At 40.9% G+C, this 14616-nt stretch overlaps 1 protein-coding gene and 1 long non-coding RNA gene across 2 annotated transcripts in view; both read left to right on the top strand.

Moving 5' to 3' along the window:
- Positions 1–2689: 2689 nt before the first annotated feature.
- Positions 2690–14616, top strand: part of LOC117452227 (rapamycin-insensitive companion of mTOR-like) — a 42870-nt gene continuing 30943 nt past the window's right edge. The window contains exons 1-6 of the mRNA XM_034090729.1: positions 2690–2768; positions 2894–2941; positions 4378–4475; positions 10653–10717; positions 10925–11056; positions 11266–11329. Of these exons, the coding sequence (XP_033946620.1) occupies positions 2720–2768; positions 2894–2941; positions 4378–4475; positions 10653–10717; positions 10925–11056; positions 11266–11329 (456 nt within the window). The 5' untranslated portion in view covers positions 2690–2719. The remainder of the gene's footprint in view (positions 2769–2893; positions 2942–4377; positions 4476–10652; positions 10718–10924; positions 11057–11265; positions 11330–14616) is intronic.
- On the top strand, positions 11655–13376 carry LOC139434494 (uncharacterized). The gene is made up of 2 exons (XR_011643845.1): positions 11655–12164; positions 13188–13376. It is a non-coding gene; the product is annotated as an uncharacterized lncRNA (long non-coding RNA).

Genomic DNA, 14616 nt, shown 5'->3' with positions numbered 1-14616 from the left:
TTAGTGTTTTCACTCAGTTCATCAACAGCAACTCCTAAACTAGTTAATTATAACCAAGTATGTGCATGTTGTTTTATATTGACCTACTGACTAAAATTCACATAATTTAACATTAAACTAAACATACCGGTGTACAAATTCCATGAGTTTTGTAATTGCAGACTTCACGCTACAGCGTGTTGCAGCAACAGGAGAAGATGAGTTAGTACAACCAGCATTGTGTAGCAATTCTCATGAGAATCAGGGTTGGGGGATTGGGGAAGAGTAAAGTAGTCATTAGCATATTAAATCATTTTCTCAATTTTTTTAATAAATTCAACAAAACATTTGTATAGGCCCTGCATACCATCAGTTTGGTTTTCCATCCCTTCGATCAAAGCTGTAACATCACCCTTCCCCTTGGCAGCTACAGCCTTCAGCTTTGGCATGATTCTGGCCTCCCATCGCCTTATGAACAGGTCCCCCTTACCATCAAAGATTTTCTCAAACTCTGTATCAAGCTGGATGGTGGAAAGATGGAGACAGTTGATACAGATAAAGATACAATGACATTATTAAAATGACAAGACCAGTATTTTAATCTAACTTTTGTTAAACGATCAGATAATAAATAATATTATGAGAATGGGTCATTTTGTGTACTGCACAGCTGTGAACACCAATGCACAAATGCATAAAGATGCTAAAAAGCCTACCAGGGTTGGTATATCCAAGAATCGTGGATACTCTTGGAAGATTTGGTTAATGGTGGGTGAATGTTTGGATATCCAGCTTCTGCGCGATGTGAATGTTTTCTGCATTGCTGACTTGATAGATGAAATGTTTTCTGCAGAAGGCCTCAGCTTTTTCTTCAGGTTGATACATTCTTTTATGTCACTATTGTCCTGTGACTTCGTCCTGCTCAGAACTTGGTCCAACATCTCTGCTTCTCTTGTCTCCTGTAACGCCGCTGAACTTCCTCCAGCTTACGCCGTATATTGCGAAGTCTCATCTCCAAAAACCCAGAATGTGAAACTGGGTCATAGAGATGCTCCTGAAATTAAAGAGGGGAAAAAATAACATATCAAATCAAAGTTGATTTCGTAACGAAGTGGTGAACATTTAAGAGGATATGACGAAGCAATATACATTTGATTGTTGACCAACTAACAGCTGCTTATGTTTAGAAGTGAAATCTAGAACACACTAATCATTGTTAATCACTGTAAGCTCAGGAGAGGTATATGTAAATACAAATATTACCAATAGGCAGCCTTTACATTCATTACAATTGCAGTACATATTAGTCTACACATCAAGTTATTTGAATGAACACTCATCATTCTTATTAGACAAAGTAGATGTTGGCCCTAGTCTGTACTTTCACAATGTCATTGAGACAAAACTGCTGTTTTCACACTAAAAACCATTCAATCAGAATTTTCAATGTTTTTCGATATTTTAGAAAAAAACGTTATACTCACAAAGCCTTCTCCATAGCCACCGACTTGGACTTTCAGCTGAGGGAATATAGTGATAAGATTCCACCACCTATTGAGCTATTTATTTTTCATTTTTCAAAAAGAATACAAAAAGTTCTAGCATACAAATATTACAAATGCGTGATGATAAAGCAATTGTTTATAAAGAATGTCCTTTGTATCAAGCAAATAAAAAAAAAAGATGCCATATTTGTATAACCAATATATCACTTAAATGCAAAAATTATATTATAAACACATTTCACATTCGGCTCAAACTTGTCAAGGTTTACATCTCTGACTTGGTGGAGAGGCATGGGTTGTAAGTATATGTCTTCTCCATAAGAATGCCATTAGTTTGCAGTTTGTCAAATACTTCTGGATTTTTCTTCTTAAGTAGATCAGTTACTGTTAGGCCATTCAGAAGAACTGGTTCTTGTGTAGGCTGAACAAAACAATAAGATAAGCACATCACAAAGTAAAGTTCTGGCATTTGTGATTTTTTTAAACACAATTTAACAAGCATGGTAAATGTATACCTGAGTTTGACAGACTTCTCTTAGGACAGGCTGAATATCCAGTGCTTCAGAAAAGTGCACTTGGAATCTGTCAAAGTCACTTATGTTCTCACTTCTCAACATCTATAAACTCTTGGAAGTCTGTGTTTTATTTTCAAATCCTATCAAGGACAAATCCAAATTCACCTGTTACTTCCAGGAGATGGTTTGTGCTTTGGACATTGTAGATTTTTCCTTTTATTTCCTTTCCATTCTTAAATGAAATTGAAAGGACTTTAACAGATTCATGCTGCTCATTCCCGCTCCCTGTAATTATAAGAAAAAGACAAATTCATCCTGATGTTGACTAATCATATTATGCCAGATTAAATTAAATTCCATCATCTATCATCTTCTAGTTAAACCCATTAATACACACCTTATATAGTAAAGTTTACTAACATTTCCAAATTGCACACATTAATGACACTAAACCAGTGATCTTGTTTATTACATGTACTTGTGCACGCTATGTTTCAGAACATTTATAAGTTATACTATAAGTGGTGGGGACAAAATTGGCCGTTTCAAAAAGTGGTGGGGACATGTCCCCAGAGTCCCCAGCGAAAATTACGCCTATGATCTGATCTCAGGTATGTGGGAGTTCTGCTGCAGCGATGTCGCGGCTACAACCCCTGTCGTCGGTTCTCTTCTCTCGCGAGAAGGCGCGAAGTTTCCGGTGTTGTGTATGTTCCTGGAAACATGGCGGCCAGCTTCCGCGGCCGTCCTATCCGGAGTCTTCGGATGCGAGGTAAGCCTGAAAAACTCGATGCAGTGATGTCTGTTATAGTGGCATATTGCGAAACTAGATTTCCCCAGGCAGCTGATGACCCCGGTGTGTCCCCTCATCGTGTCCTTGGTGTGTGTTTTTGACAGGTCGGAATGACAGCGGAGAGGAAAATGTACCGCTGGATCTGACCAGAGGTAAGCTTCATCACATCACCCTCAAAGCGATTATTGTTCAAAATGGAAGTGGAGCTGTTCTGCAAACACCAGCTTTACAAAGTGACACCCCAGAAAGTACAGACACTTGTCCTGGCAAAGCTGCTGTAAAGTCGTTAGTATTTACTTTCTGTTTCGTCTAATAACATTGCTGGCTATATCATAATAAGAGGCGGGCAGCGAGCTAACTAACTAGCTGAGTTAGCGTTAGCTAGCTGCCACAGCTAAACAGCAATGACGATGCCCTGTTGTTTTGATTGGTGTGAGTGGGCAAAGATAGCCTGTAATTTAGCCAACCAGACATAAGTGCTGTAGTCATGCATTGGTCATCACTGGCTGTATGAGGAAAAGAGTTTCAAAGCTGTTAGCTGAGTAGCATTTAGTCAGCGCAGGGTATTTTTCCAGTGGCTCACTGATACACAGATGCACTGCTCTGACATATTTTACATGGAGCAGCGTCTCTCTGTCCCCATGTTTGGGAATTAGGGACCGGCTGATTTCATTTGATTGCATAACAGAATAAAACCTCAAATGAATGCAGCATAAATATCCAGCCGTATCATAGGGCCATCTACATGACAAGAGCCCACAACACAAGGATGGGTTCACCTGTGAGCTGTTCCATCAAAAATAAATGAGAGTTTATCCTCATTTTTATTTCAGGTCAGATTCTCTGTTCGCATATGGTGGTGTATCACAAGGGATTTGAACACTCTTAAAGCTGAAGATGTAACCATGTCAGTGCCCAAGGGTGCACGATCATGAATAGCAAGTCCATGTAAACTGTCTTGACACTATTACCATGATTCTTACACAGTAAATAGGCAAGATCCGTTTGCAAAAGACCTCTGGTTATATAATTGGCTGAACATACTTATCAATCATGTTTGATTTCTTAAAATATAAGCGGAGAGAAGTTGGTTTAGTACCCTTTTTAAGATAACAATGATTTCAGTTACGAAGCTTATACATGCAAACTAAATCAAGCTCACCTGCTGGTGAATTTTGTGGTTGAGGAGAAACTATGATATGCAATTCATTAAGCTGGCGTATTCATAGTTTTATGCAGCATATATATTTTTCAATGTTATAATGAACTGGTTTTTATGCAAACTAAGCTACTGCTAAGGGACTGATTCCTGCAAAAGGAATAGTGTTTTTTGTCTTTTGTCAAGAACATCTAGCATTACAGAAGCTGATAATCATTGGAAGGAACTGAAAACCGAAACTTCCCGGGTCAAGTCCTGCTTTGTGCGTCTAGACCTTTTGTTGACTGTAAACACTAAATTAGTTCGACCAGCTAAACCAACTTCCTTCCTGCAACATCAACATCAATTATGGTTCATTGACTGATATTATGGCAATATGGCTTAATATTTGCCTTGGTTACATTGTATTTCTTTATCTTTTTTCGACAGAACCATCAGAAAACTTCCGTGAAATCCTTCAAAATGTGGCCAAACCACACGGAGTCAGTAACATGCGCAAACTGGGCCACCTGAACAACTTCATAAAGGTAATGCTGTCAAGTTTTGCTCCCTCTACCCCAGTGTTTTATTTGTGTATCTCGGCTGTGCTGACAACACAACACTATGAATAGTACATTTGTTGTATCTCCCTAAACCTACTCCCAAGACTAGGTTAAAGCTGTGAATACAAACATGCAGCTTTCTAATAAGGTTGACTCGCTGTTCAAATATCTAATACGATTGACTAGCTGTGCTCCCCTCTGTAGTGTCATCACTAACCTCTCCTTGATCCTCTCCTCTTGGGTGTTGCTGCCAGCAGGCCTAGCTGTGCCTGTCATTGTGACGTTGACAGTGAATGTAACTGGAGCTTAAGGGATGGGAAAGCACACAGACCCAATGTGTGTGAAGAGCAACTCACCAACTTTAGAATAGAAACCTAAGATCCCTAATCTTAGTTATAGTTCTTATGAATCTCAGAAACTCGTTTTCCAACATGTATGTTTTGCCCCAACTTCAATGTATTCCTCTTTTTAGATGTCAGCGCTTTGTTCATGAGTGATAAAGTGTCAGTCTTGTCTCTGTGTTGCACTGCAATGTACTGGCACATACTGTTCTGCAAATGTGTCAAGTAAAGAAAGTGATCTGTGTGCGCAGGTAACATAAAATAATTGATCATCATCATAGAAATCACAGACATTTCTTAAACGTGGTTTTAGATGCAAGTGTTTTTGTGCGTACACAGCCGTACTACGCTGTGATAGACTGGTGACCTTTCCAGGATTTATTCTGCCTTCCTCCTGACACAAGCTTGCATAGTTTTGAGCCTTCTTGTTACTTTAAACAGAAATAACAGGGGTGTAGAAAACAAGTAAATCTTGCAAAACTCAAAGGGAAATCTCGCTGACATCACGATGTCACCATCACCTCAATGAGAAATGTCGCAGCCATTTACACAACCCGGGTCACTGATTCCTGCCTAGACGTTTGTTGATTTTATCGATGCACGCGTCGCCTTTAAGCATGTCTGACATTGTAACCCAGAGGTGCCCAGTACGTCGACAATGCTGGTAGATCACGAGTCATTAAAAAAAAAAAAATCCAGCTCCGTTAAAATAGACAAAACAGGTTTTGATCCCTCCTCCTTTGGCCTCCCTGCCACTTAATTCAGGAGTTTACTTGATTGACAGAAAAAGCGACCTATCGCTTTCCAGTCTGTTAACCCAGAATGCAAAGCGATACAAAATCAGTCAAGTGCTGGGAAAACTCAAATTAAGTTAAAGAGACAAACAACAAAATGAGTGCGGGACCGAGCAAAAAGCTAAAGACATACCACTTCCACCCAGAATGGGAGGAAGAATATTTGTTTGTGATGTCACATTCAACGGTTATTTGCCTTATTTGTAAAGCAAGCGTCGCTCTGCCAAAGAAAGGTAACGTGGAGAGGTATTATCGGAGTGTTCACAAGGCATATGACAGCGACTTCCCTCCGAGTAGCGAGTTGAGAAAGAGAAAGGTCATGTATTATTGCTACAAAAACATTATCTCGCAGTCTTAGTGTCGCCAACTCGTTTCTAACATGCAAAAAGACAAAACAAATGCGTCTATGGTCGGTGTATTTTTGATCTTTCCAATCGAGATGAGATCTCTCTCTCCCGTCTGTGTGCGAGGGGGCGGGGCAGTTTACACACATGCAGCTGCTACATGCAGCAACACACGGCGGGGATGGCGGAGAGAAGCGCTCCAAGGTGTGGTTAAATGTTACCCGTCTTGAGGTGGACAATGCTCGTTGCCAAGAGTGTTTAGCATGTAAGGGTGGTAACACGAGCAATTTGTCTAAACATTTAGCAAAAATGCACCACATTCAGACGGAGAAATGCACCGGGTTCGACTGTCTTTCTAGCAGCTCAGTAGCTCCATCCACGAGTAACGTTTCCACGTCAGGTGTTATGTATGCTAGCAGCAATACACGGAGTTAACTCAATGATACAAACATGGGTTAATGATTAGAGGTAACTGAGTTATTTATTTTGTTAAAGTTTCAGCTATTCTGTTTACAGTTCTGTCATCAGATTATTTAATACGATTTGTTAAAACATTGTTGTTTCTTTTGATGTGAAATATTATGTATTTAATTTAAATAAAAAGCAATGTTAATTTTGTTCACAATTTGTTAAGTTAATTTAATAATATGTATTTTTGAATCAAGTATTAATCTTTATTGTCTTCATTGTTAGTTTCCACATGCCTAAAACAACCTCAAGCTAAATCTAAAAGTTGATGGCTAAATAAGAGGGTTTGAGAAATTGTGCAAGGCATACAGTAATAGTCCGAATAGTCGATTAGTCGTTTCATTAATCGATAGATTAATCGATTATCAAATTAGTCGTTTGTTGCAGCCCTATTGTAGTTATCCCATGTATAAATAAAACGTGTTATTCAGCAACCCTTGCAATTTGGGATTTTATTTTTGGTTGGTAGACCTCGGTGAGCTGGTCATTTCAAAAGTAGCTCACCAGCCAAAAAAGTGTGGGCACCCCTGTTGTAACCAATCGTTGGTGCGGCCTTTAGGAAACTGCAGCTGGCAGTGTAGCAGACTGAGTGTTGGCCTAACTCTCTGGTTTACAACTGACAGGAGCGTAATATTGAGTGTGTCTGTGTGTATACGTCTGTGAGTGCACCGTGCCTCTGATTCCTTATAAGGGTTTCAGGACAGTGAGGGTGACCTAAACCCCCAGAGAGTGTCACATGCCCCTCTCCCCGTCTCCTCCTCCTGACTGCTTGAGCTCTGACATCACAGCTGGTTTAAAACAACCCCCTACTCACCATGCCTCTCATCGTCACCCGTCCCATCATGCTCCAGCTCTCTTCCAGTTTTGTTTTTGTGGTTTATGGTGAAGGAAGGAGGAGATTTATGTCGAGCTTTAAGGAAAGAGTCAAACCAAAATTACCTGTTTGTCTGTCTCAAAACTTTGGACGTTGTACTGTCCCATGAACACTTCCTGTAAATGTAATTTTAAAAACTACCAGACGACTAATGTAATGACAATATTAGAGCACAATAATGCAATGACATCTTTTCAATGCGGAAGAATATTCTAGAAACCTCAAAATAAACAAATTGACTCTTGGGGCTCTGTTAACCAGAATGAGCAATGTCTGAGCGATGCCAACGTCATCTACGAACAATTCGTGATGTAAATATTAGGGGTCGACCGATTATCGGGGCCGATATTCCTCATTTGACCGATTATCGGTATCGGCCTTTTTTTTTATAAAATTGCCGATAACACTTTGGCTCCGATGCGGCCGTTTCTCTGTCTGCAGTCACCACTCTGTGTACACGAGCAATGTCCCGCCCACAGCGCTATCTGATAGGCTATTACTGAAGTGTCAATCAACACTGAAGATTTTCCGGGCGGGAGCCAGCCAGAGAGGCGGGACCTTCTCAGATTACAGGCAGGTGCGAAGAACGCAGACACATGCCCCTTTCACACCAGCGCCTTTTCAGCTCCGGCTCGGAGCTAGAGCCTGAAAAGCGCCGGGTTTTCCAGTTCACACCGGAGCTGCGCCGGCTCCGGAATCCGCTTCATTTCCAGCTCCAAAAAATTGTCGGTCCAGAGGCAAGAGCTTTGGAGCTAAGAGGTGACGTCGCTTACGTCTCTCTTACGTCGAGGCGTGCAGGAAACTAAACCCACCTCCCATGGGTCGACTGTCATGCCTGCCTACAAGCAGTAGTGCCTATAAACACACTTTATAAAGTCAGGCAACACTAACCAGGCTTCGTGTGATTCTGTTTATTTGTGCCTTACTTTGACCATCCGTTCACAGTTATCGATCATTGTGGAGAGAGGCAGACGTGTTGTTTTGTATTATTGCAGCTATCGGATGCAAGTAGTCAGTTTAGCTTCGGTTGCTATGCTAACATCACTCGTTTTATACCAGAGAAACTTTCATAACAGCGTTGTGATACCAAACAGTGTCAATTCAGACTGACACACATTCACTTAGGCTAAGGGGAGCTGGGGATATGCATCAGCTGCTTGTGTGAGTCGGACAGTGATACTTTAGAGCGGCCGCTGCAGTGTGAGCTAACCGGGAGCTAACGGGAGAATACACTCCGTGGAAGAGCAGCACTGCAGCGGTCGGTAAATGCTGCAGAAACACATTAATAAACAATGAACCACGGCACTCTGGAGAAAAGTATAAGGTTGGAGAAGTCGTTATTCAATTTATTCTGGCTTCGTGTGATTAAAAGCAACACGATCATCGACCCGACGCAGTTGTTGTTGTGAGCGCCGTAATGGCTGCCGTTGGATGGCAAATCAGCGATGTAAACGGTGACGTCATGACGCAGCAAGGGCAGCTCTGGGGCGCCAGTGGGCGGTGTGCACAGAGCGGGAGCTGAAAAGGGAAACCGGAGCTGAAGCAGAAAAGCTCCCGCTCGGAGCTAGAAACTGAAAAGCGCTGGTGTGAAAGCCGCAACAGAGGCAAGCAGCAGCGCTGAGCGGCAGAGCCGAGCGGCAGAGCCATACATGTGAAGGTAAATCAGTTGAAAGCCGAAGTTCAATAAACATCCCAATCCCCTATGCTGAAGTTGCAAAAACAGCACGATCTATTGATCCAGTTCTATCAGCTTCCTAGTTACACAGGGACGCGGGAAGTCAGTCAGCGTGCAGCGTCTCGCTGCGGAACTGTGGTTCGGAGGGGGGGCTGCGAGTGAAGCCTCGCAGTTTTTCAGGTTGATATGTGAAGCTCATTAGCTAGCCAACATGTATTTAGCAAATGTTTAGCAAAATATTAGAAGTGAGGCTACTAGACTAACGTTAGGTCTACTGTAATAGCCTCACTTTTAATAGTTTGCAAAACATTAGCTAGCACTAGTGTTTTGCAGTTGCTAGCAGCTTATGGGGATTGTATGCTAGACAGACAGGCATTGGTTTGATATAATAAAGTAAGCATTATTGTTAGTTAGCATGTCAGCCTGCTGCCCCACTTCTTGTCTCTCTCTAACTCATTGCAGATGGCTGCACTAAAGAAAAGGGCTCAGAGAGGAAACCAGTTGTAAGATGTTTAAAAGTTCATTAAACATAATATATGCTTAAATGTATTTCAAAGAAGTTGTGTTGAGTTGTGTTGGAGTTTGTGTTATTCTACATTTTGACACTATAGATTTTCTGATTTTACTGCAAATGTATATCGGTTACAAATATCGGTTATCGGTCTCCTTGATTACTAATAATCGGTATCGGCCTTGAAAAAGCCATATCGGTCGATCCCTAGTAAATATATTGAGGTCGTGTCAATATATCATATAAGAAAATAACGTAAACATCATTACAGGCATTCACTGCTGCAGCATCGGGACAGGCAAGGTTAGACTGAACTTCTCTGATGGAGTAGCACTGACTGGTTTGAAGCGCTTCAGGGTGTCTATGAGAAAAGGTGGCCGTTCTAAAATAGCAGCACCCTTTGCCCAAGGAGCTTATTGCTCTGTGGGTATAATGAGTTGACACAGACTGGAGCTGAAGGCTTATTGTTTTTATAATGAACTGCTTTTGTGTACATAGAATTTGAATCTTCTCAACACCAGTTGTGTGTGAGCCTCTGGTAATAATAAAGGGGCTTATGGTGAGGGGACGGCTAAAAGTGTCAGGGGGATGTGGCTCAGGGAACTTTTGTGCTGAACTGCCAATCAGAGGACCAGTAGTTTGGTCCCTGCCCCTGCGGTCAACCTGTCCTAGTGTCCTTGTGCAAGTTACCTAACCCAAAATGCCTCGCTTTGGATAAAAACGTCAGATGAAAAGCATGCAGTGTAATGTAAAAGTGTACATTTGTGCTAAAAATGGATAACGGGAACACATTTTCAGCCTATGGATGGAACAAAATAATTTTCTTACTTTCTGTTAAAACCTTCTTTTTCACAAGTCCACCACATATCACCATGCATTAGTAAACAACAAGTGGTGGACGTGACACTGGTCCTGTGCATGTGTTGCCCCAACGCGCTGGTGATTATAACTTCCACACACCACCAGTGAAAACACAACATTATGCAGTCACGATTCATCTACTCCAAACCAGTCAACATGTAACAGAGAAGTGGAAAAATACAACACACCTGCATGGCTCCTGCAGCACCCTGCTGCAAACTGACCAAAGTCTTGTCACCTCCTTCATTCTATAAATCAATGTATTATATGTACCCTTCTTTCTCTGTGTTATAGCTGCTATGCAGTATCAACCACCGTGAAGAAAACTTTGGGTTTACATACGAAGAAATCATCGTTTGGTAAGTCTTGTTAGTTACTAATGTACACCATGTACTTCATTGAACATCTACTCTTTCCAAATCATTGGCTTGTTATTAAGGCGACAGAGTCAGGTCCTGTGGCTGATAAGCAGGAATTAGAAATCATCATGTTTGTGAAAAAAATGCAGGAAATAACAAAAGTATTTCCCGTGAATCGTGTTTCATGTCCAATTTGTTTACTTCCAGTCTGCGACTAGCTCTACTGAATGAGGCTAAGGAAGTGCGTGCTGCAGGTTTGCGGGCGCTCCGCTACCTCATCAGAGACACCACGGTGCTGCAGAAGGTCCTCAGACTACAGGTGGACTATTTGATAGCAAGGTGGGTTGAAAATAAACTGATATCTGAATGACTTCTCTTTTTGTGGGTCCAAAAATATTAGTGTTTACGAGAAGTCACCTCTCAAAGTTGGCCAGTTTCTTTGAAATGTTATGCTTCAGTCCCACTTGTCTCTTTCCTGCTGACACATTTGTTGCTGGTTGTGGTTTTAAGAAAAGGCCATGTCTAATAATGCTTGTGTGCTTGTTTAGATGCATTGACATCCAGCAGAGCAATGAGGGCGAGAGGACTCAGGCTCTGAGGCTAGTCCGAAAGGTAAGATCCTCTGTATTTTATTTATTTATTTATTTCCATACTTCCTCCTTAAATTGCTAGAGGAATGCACCCTCTGCCCTCACTGCTCAGCCTTAGTGCGAGCAGAAAGATCATTGGGTCAGCACACACACACACACACACACACACACACACACACACACACACACACACACACACACACACACACACACACACACACACACACACACACACACACACACACACACACACACACACACACACACGAACCCACTAGGGATGAGGAAGGCAACACATACCAGATGGTTTTGGTAAATAATTATCGCGTGTCTAAAAATAGAACAACAATATTCTGTTTTATCGTAACTTAATGTCCGATAACATAATCTTCCTGTGCCAGAACAATGCACTTGAACGCATCAAAGCTTTGTGATTGACGTGACCCCATGTGTCGGGGCGTGGCTGGTGGGCAGTGGGCACTAGTTCGCTGACGTTGTCCGTGGCAACAGGAGTGACCGTCCGCACACACACAAGACCACAATTATGGCAGAAGCAAAAAAGCCCAAAATATATAATTTTCACTCCGAGTGGGAGGATGATTATTTTGTTATCTATTCCAATTCAAAGTCCATCTGTCTCATCTGCAATGCGAGCGTGGCGAAGGGTAATTTAGGAGCGGAATTTCAAAACAGTGCACAAACGCTACGAGACGGAATTCCCTCCTAATTCGAGTAGCATGAAGCTGCAGCGACAACAGTTACAGGACCGCACTTGTAGAACCGCACACACAGGTCCCGCGTCACAGCGGCACGTGACGGAGCACGTTCACATGAATGTGAACGTCAACGCAGAGAATGTGAGTAATGTGAAGTGCTTATACAGTTTTATTTGTTTAACATTAATAACAATTCCGGTGTCTTGAAATGAAGTGTGATTAGCTAACGTTAACTATGATAGTGTTAAGGCAATATAAACAAACATCTGTTTACTTATGATAGCTTCTAACCGTATTAAAGTCTCTAAAAACAACTATTCGTTAGCTATAGCTTTCGGCAAAAGCATTACCAAAAGCATTAGCTTCGTTAGCATATTTGATCATTTGTTTAATGAAACTAGCGTGATTTTGGCAAGCCCAACTAGGTGTCATAGTTGAGTAATTGAATCACTAATTACAGTAAGAGTGTGAGTAATGTGAATCATGTTTTTTTTTTTTAAATTAACAACTATTCTGTTGTATTGAACAGCCATACAAGCAACAAGTGCTAAATGTAATCTGTTAGCCTATGATGACTCGCTGCAAAACCAACTGTTAACCATTTTGTTTATTTGTTTAATGAAACTGTATGTTATGGTTATGTTATTTGACAGAGACTTTTATCCAAAGTGACTCACAAAAAACATAAAATAACCATAATTAACATTAGAATTTCAATACAAATAGTTACATAGTCAAGTTACATTACTTATTACAATTTAACATGGTAATTACTGTAACCTACTACATTTAAAAAAAAAAAAAGTAAACTTCCCAACCCTAATGATTAATTATAGTCAGCTAATTAATTAAACTTCAACGGATGACAAAAGCATGTCAATATGTCCACTACATTAAATCAGCAGTAGCCTAAGTTCTGTCTTCAGTGTAAATGCTTCTTTAATAGTCATTGTATTACAATTTGAATTCATTGTAAATAATCTTTACTGTGCTGACTGCCTGTTTACCGTTTATCAGACAGTGTCATCATTTTGACATGTTTTGTAATATTGCATGAGGTGTTTTAGTCAGTTATTGTTGAGATTATTAATGCATATCAATTGTGCACCAATGCCTTAGCCTATGCAATACTTTAGATGACGTCTTGTTCTTATTGTTTCAAAGGCATGGCCAAAGGTTTGCCTTCTGGACTCTGGAGGCCAGAAGCTTGCTGGAGGGAACCCTTCAGCCAATATTCAGAGTGCCACGACAGGTTATCTCCCTCGAGAGGGAACAGCAGACCCCGCCTCACCCCCAGTGAAGAAACAGCAGACCCCGCAATAAAAATAAATAAAAATGTATTCTGAACTGAAATGCCTCTCGGTCAAACTGCTTGTTTATCTTTTTCAGGCTGGTGCATGAACACACTAACAGTTGTTTTTCAGTAATCTAGCACCTCTTCGAAGACACCTTTGATTTATTAATAATAATAATGAAACGATAATTATGATACTGTAGAAGGAACAGTGTTTAACAGTGTTGTTTTCTTTTGAATAATAATGAAACGAGAATTATGATACTGTAGAAGGAACAGTGTTTAACAGTGTTGTTTTCTTTTGAATAATAATGAAACGAGAATTATGATACTGTAGAAGGAACAGTGTTTAACAGTGTTGTTTTCTTTTGAATAATAATGAAACGAGAATTATAAACATACCCAAAACTAAATTAACAGTGTTGTTTAATATACATATAAAAGACATAAAAGACTATATTTTTGAAATTCTCAACTAAATTAACAGAATATCATAGACTGTAGCCTATATATAAAGCAGAATATATATAAACATTCATGTGAACGTGCGTTGACCGCCACATGCTCCGTCACGTGCCGCCGTTACGCGGGACCCCGTCACGTGCCGCCGTCACGCGGGACCCCGTCACGTGCTCCGTCACGTGACGCGGGACCTGTGTGTGCGGTCGTGACGCGGTACCTGTGTGTGTGGTTCTGTATCTGCGGTTCTGTAACTGCTGTCTCCGACGCTGCAGCTTCATACTATTGCCTAATTCGGCCCTACGCTCCCAAAAGGGGAGGGGCCTGAAAGGACAGCTAATGCACAGCAGTCCATTTTCACCAGGCCCAACAACAAGCGCAAGGCTGCTACCATAGCATCTTATCGTGTCAGTCACGTTCTTGCGAAACACATGAAGTCTTTCAAAGACGGCGAAGTTGTGAAAGAAGCATTCCTGGAGGCTGCCGACGCGCTTTTTGGGGACAGTAAAAACAACAGTAGCATTTCAACAGGTTTTTGATATAATAAAAACTCAAGTTAGATACCGTTATTAATCAGCTGTAAGTTTTAGTTTGTTTGAACTTATTCATTATAATTATTGTACAAAATGGAATAAGAATGCAAACTTAAATTGATTATAGTCTATCAATTCAGGTTAAGAAACTAGTGTTGCTTGCATCCTATTTTAAAAGGCATTTCTTTTTATACTGTACTAAAATGCAAAACATAAAGTGTCATATGTGGCAGCACTGTTCAATGTTTCTTGAAAACATTACCCACTGTAGTATGTGACGTGTGAATAAACTCCAACTCTGTGTCAA

The sequence above is a fragment of the Pseudochaenichthys georgianus genome, chromosome 9, assembly GCF_902827115.2.
Source record: "Pseudochaenichthys georgianus chromosome 9, fPseGeo1.2, whole genome shotgun sequence".
Lineage (NCBI taxonomy): Eukaryota > Metazoa > Chordata > Actinopteri > Perciformes > Channichthyidae > Pseudochaenichthys > Pseudochaenichthys georgianus.
The sequence above is the reverse complement of the archived record's forward strand: the minus strand, read 5'-3'. Positions and strand labels throughout refer to the sequence as shown.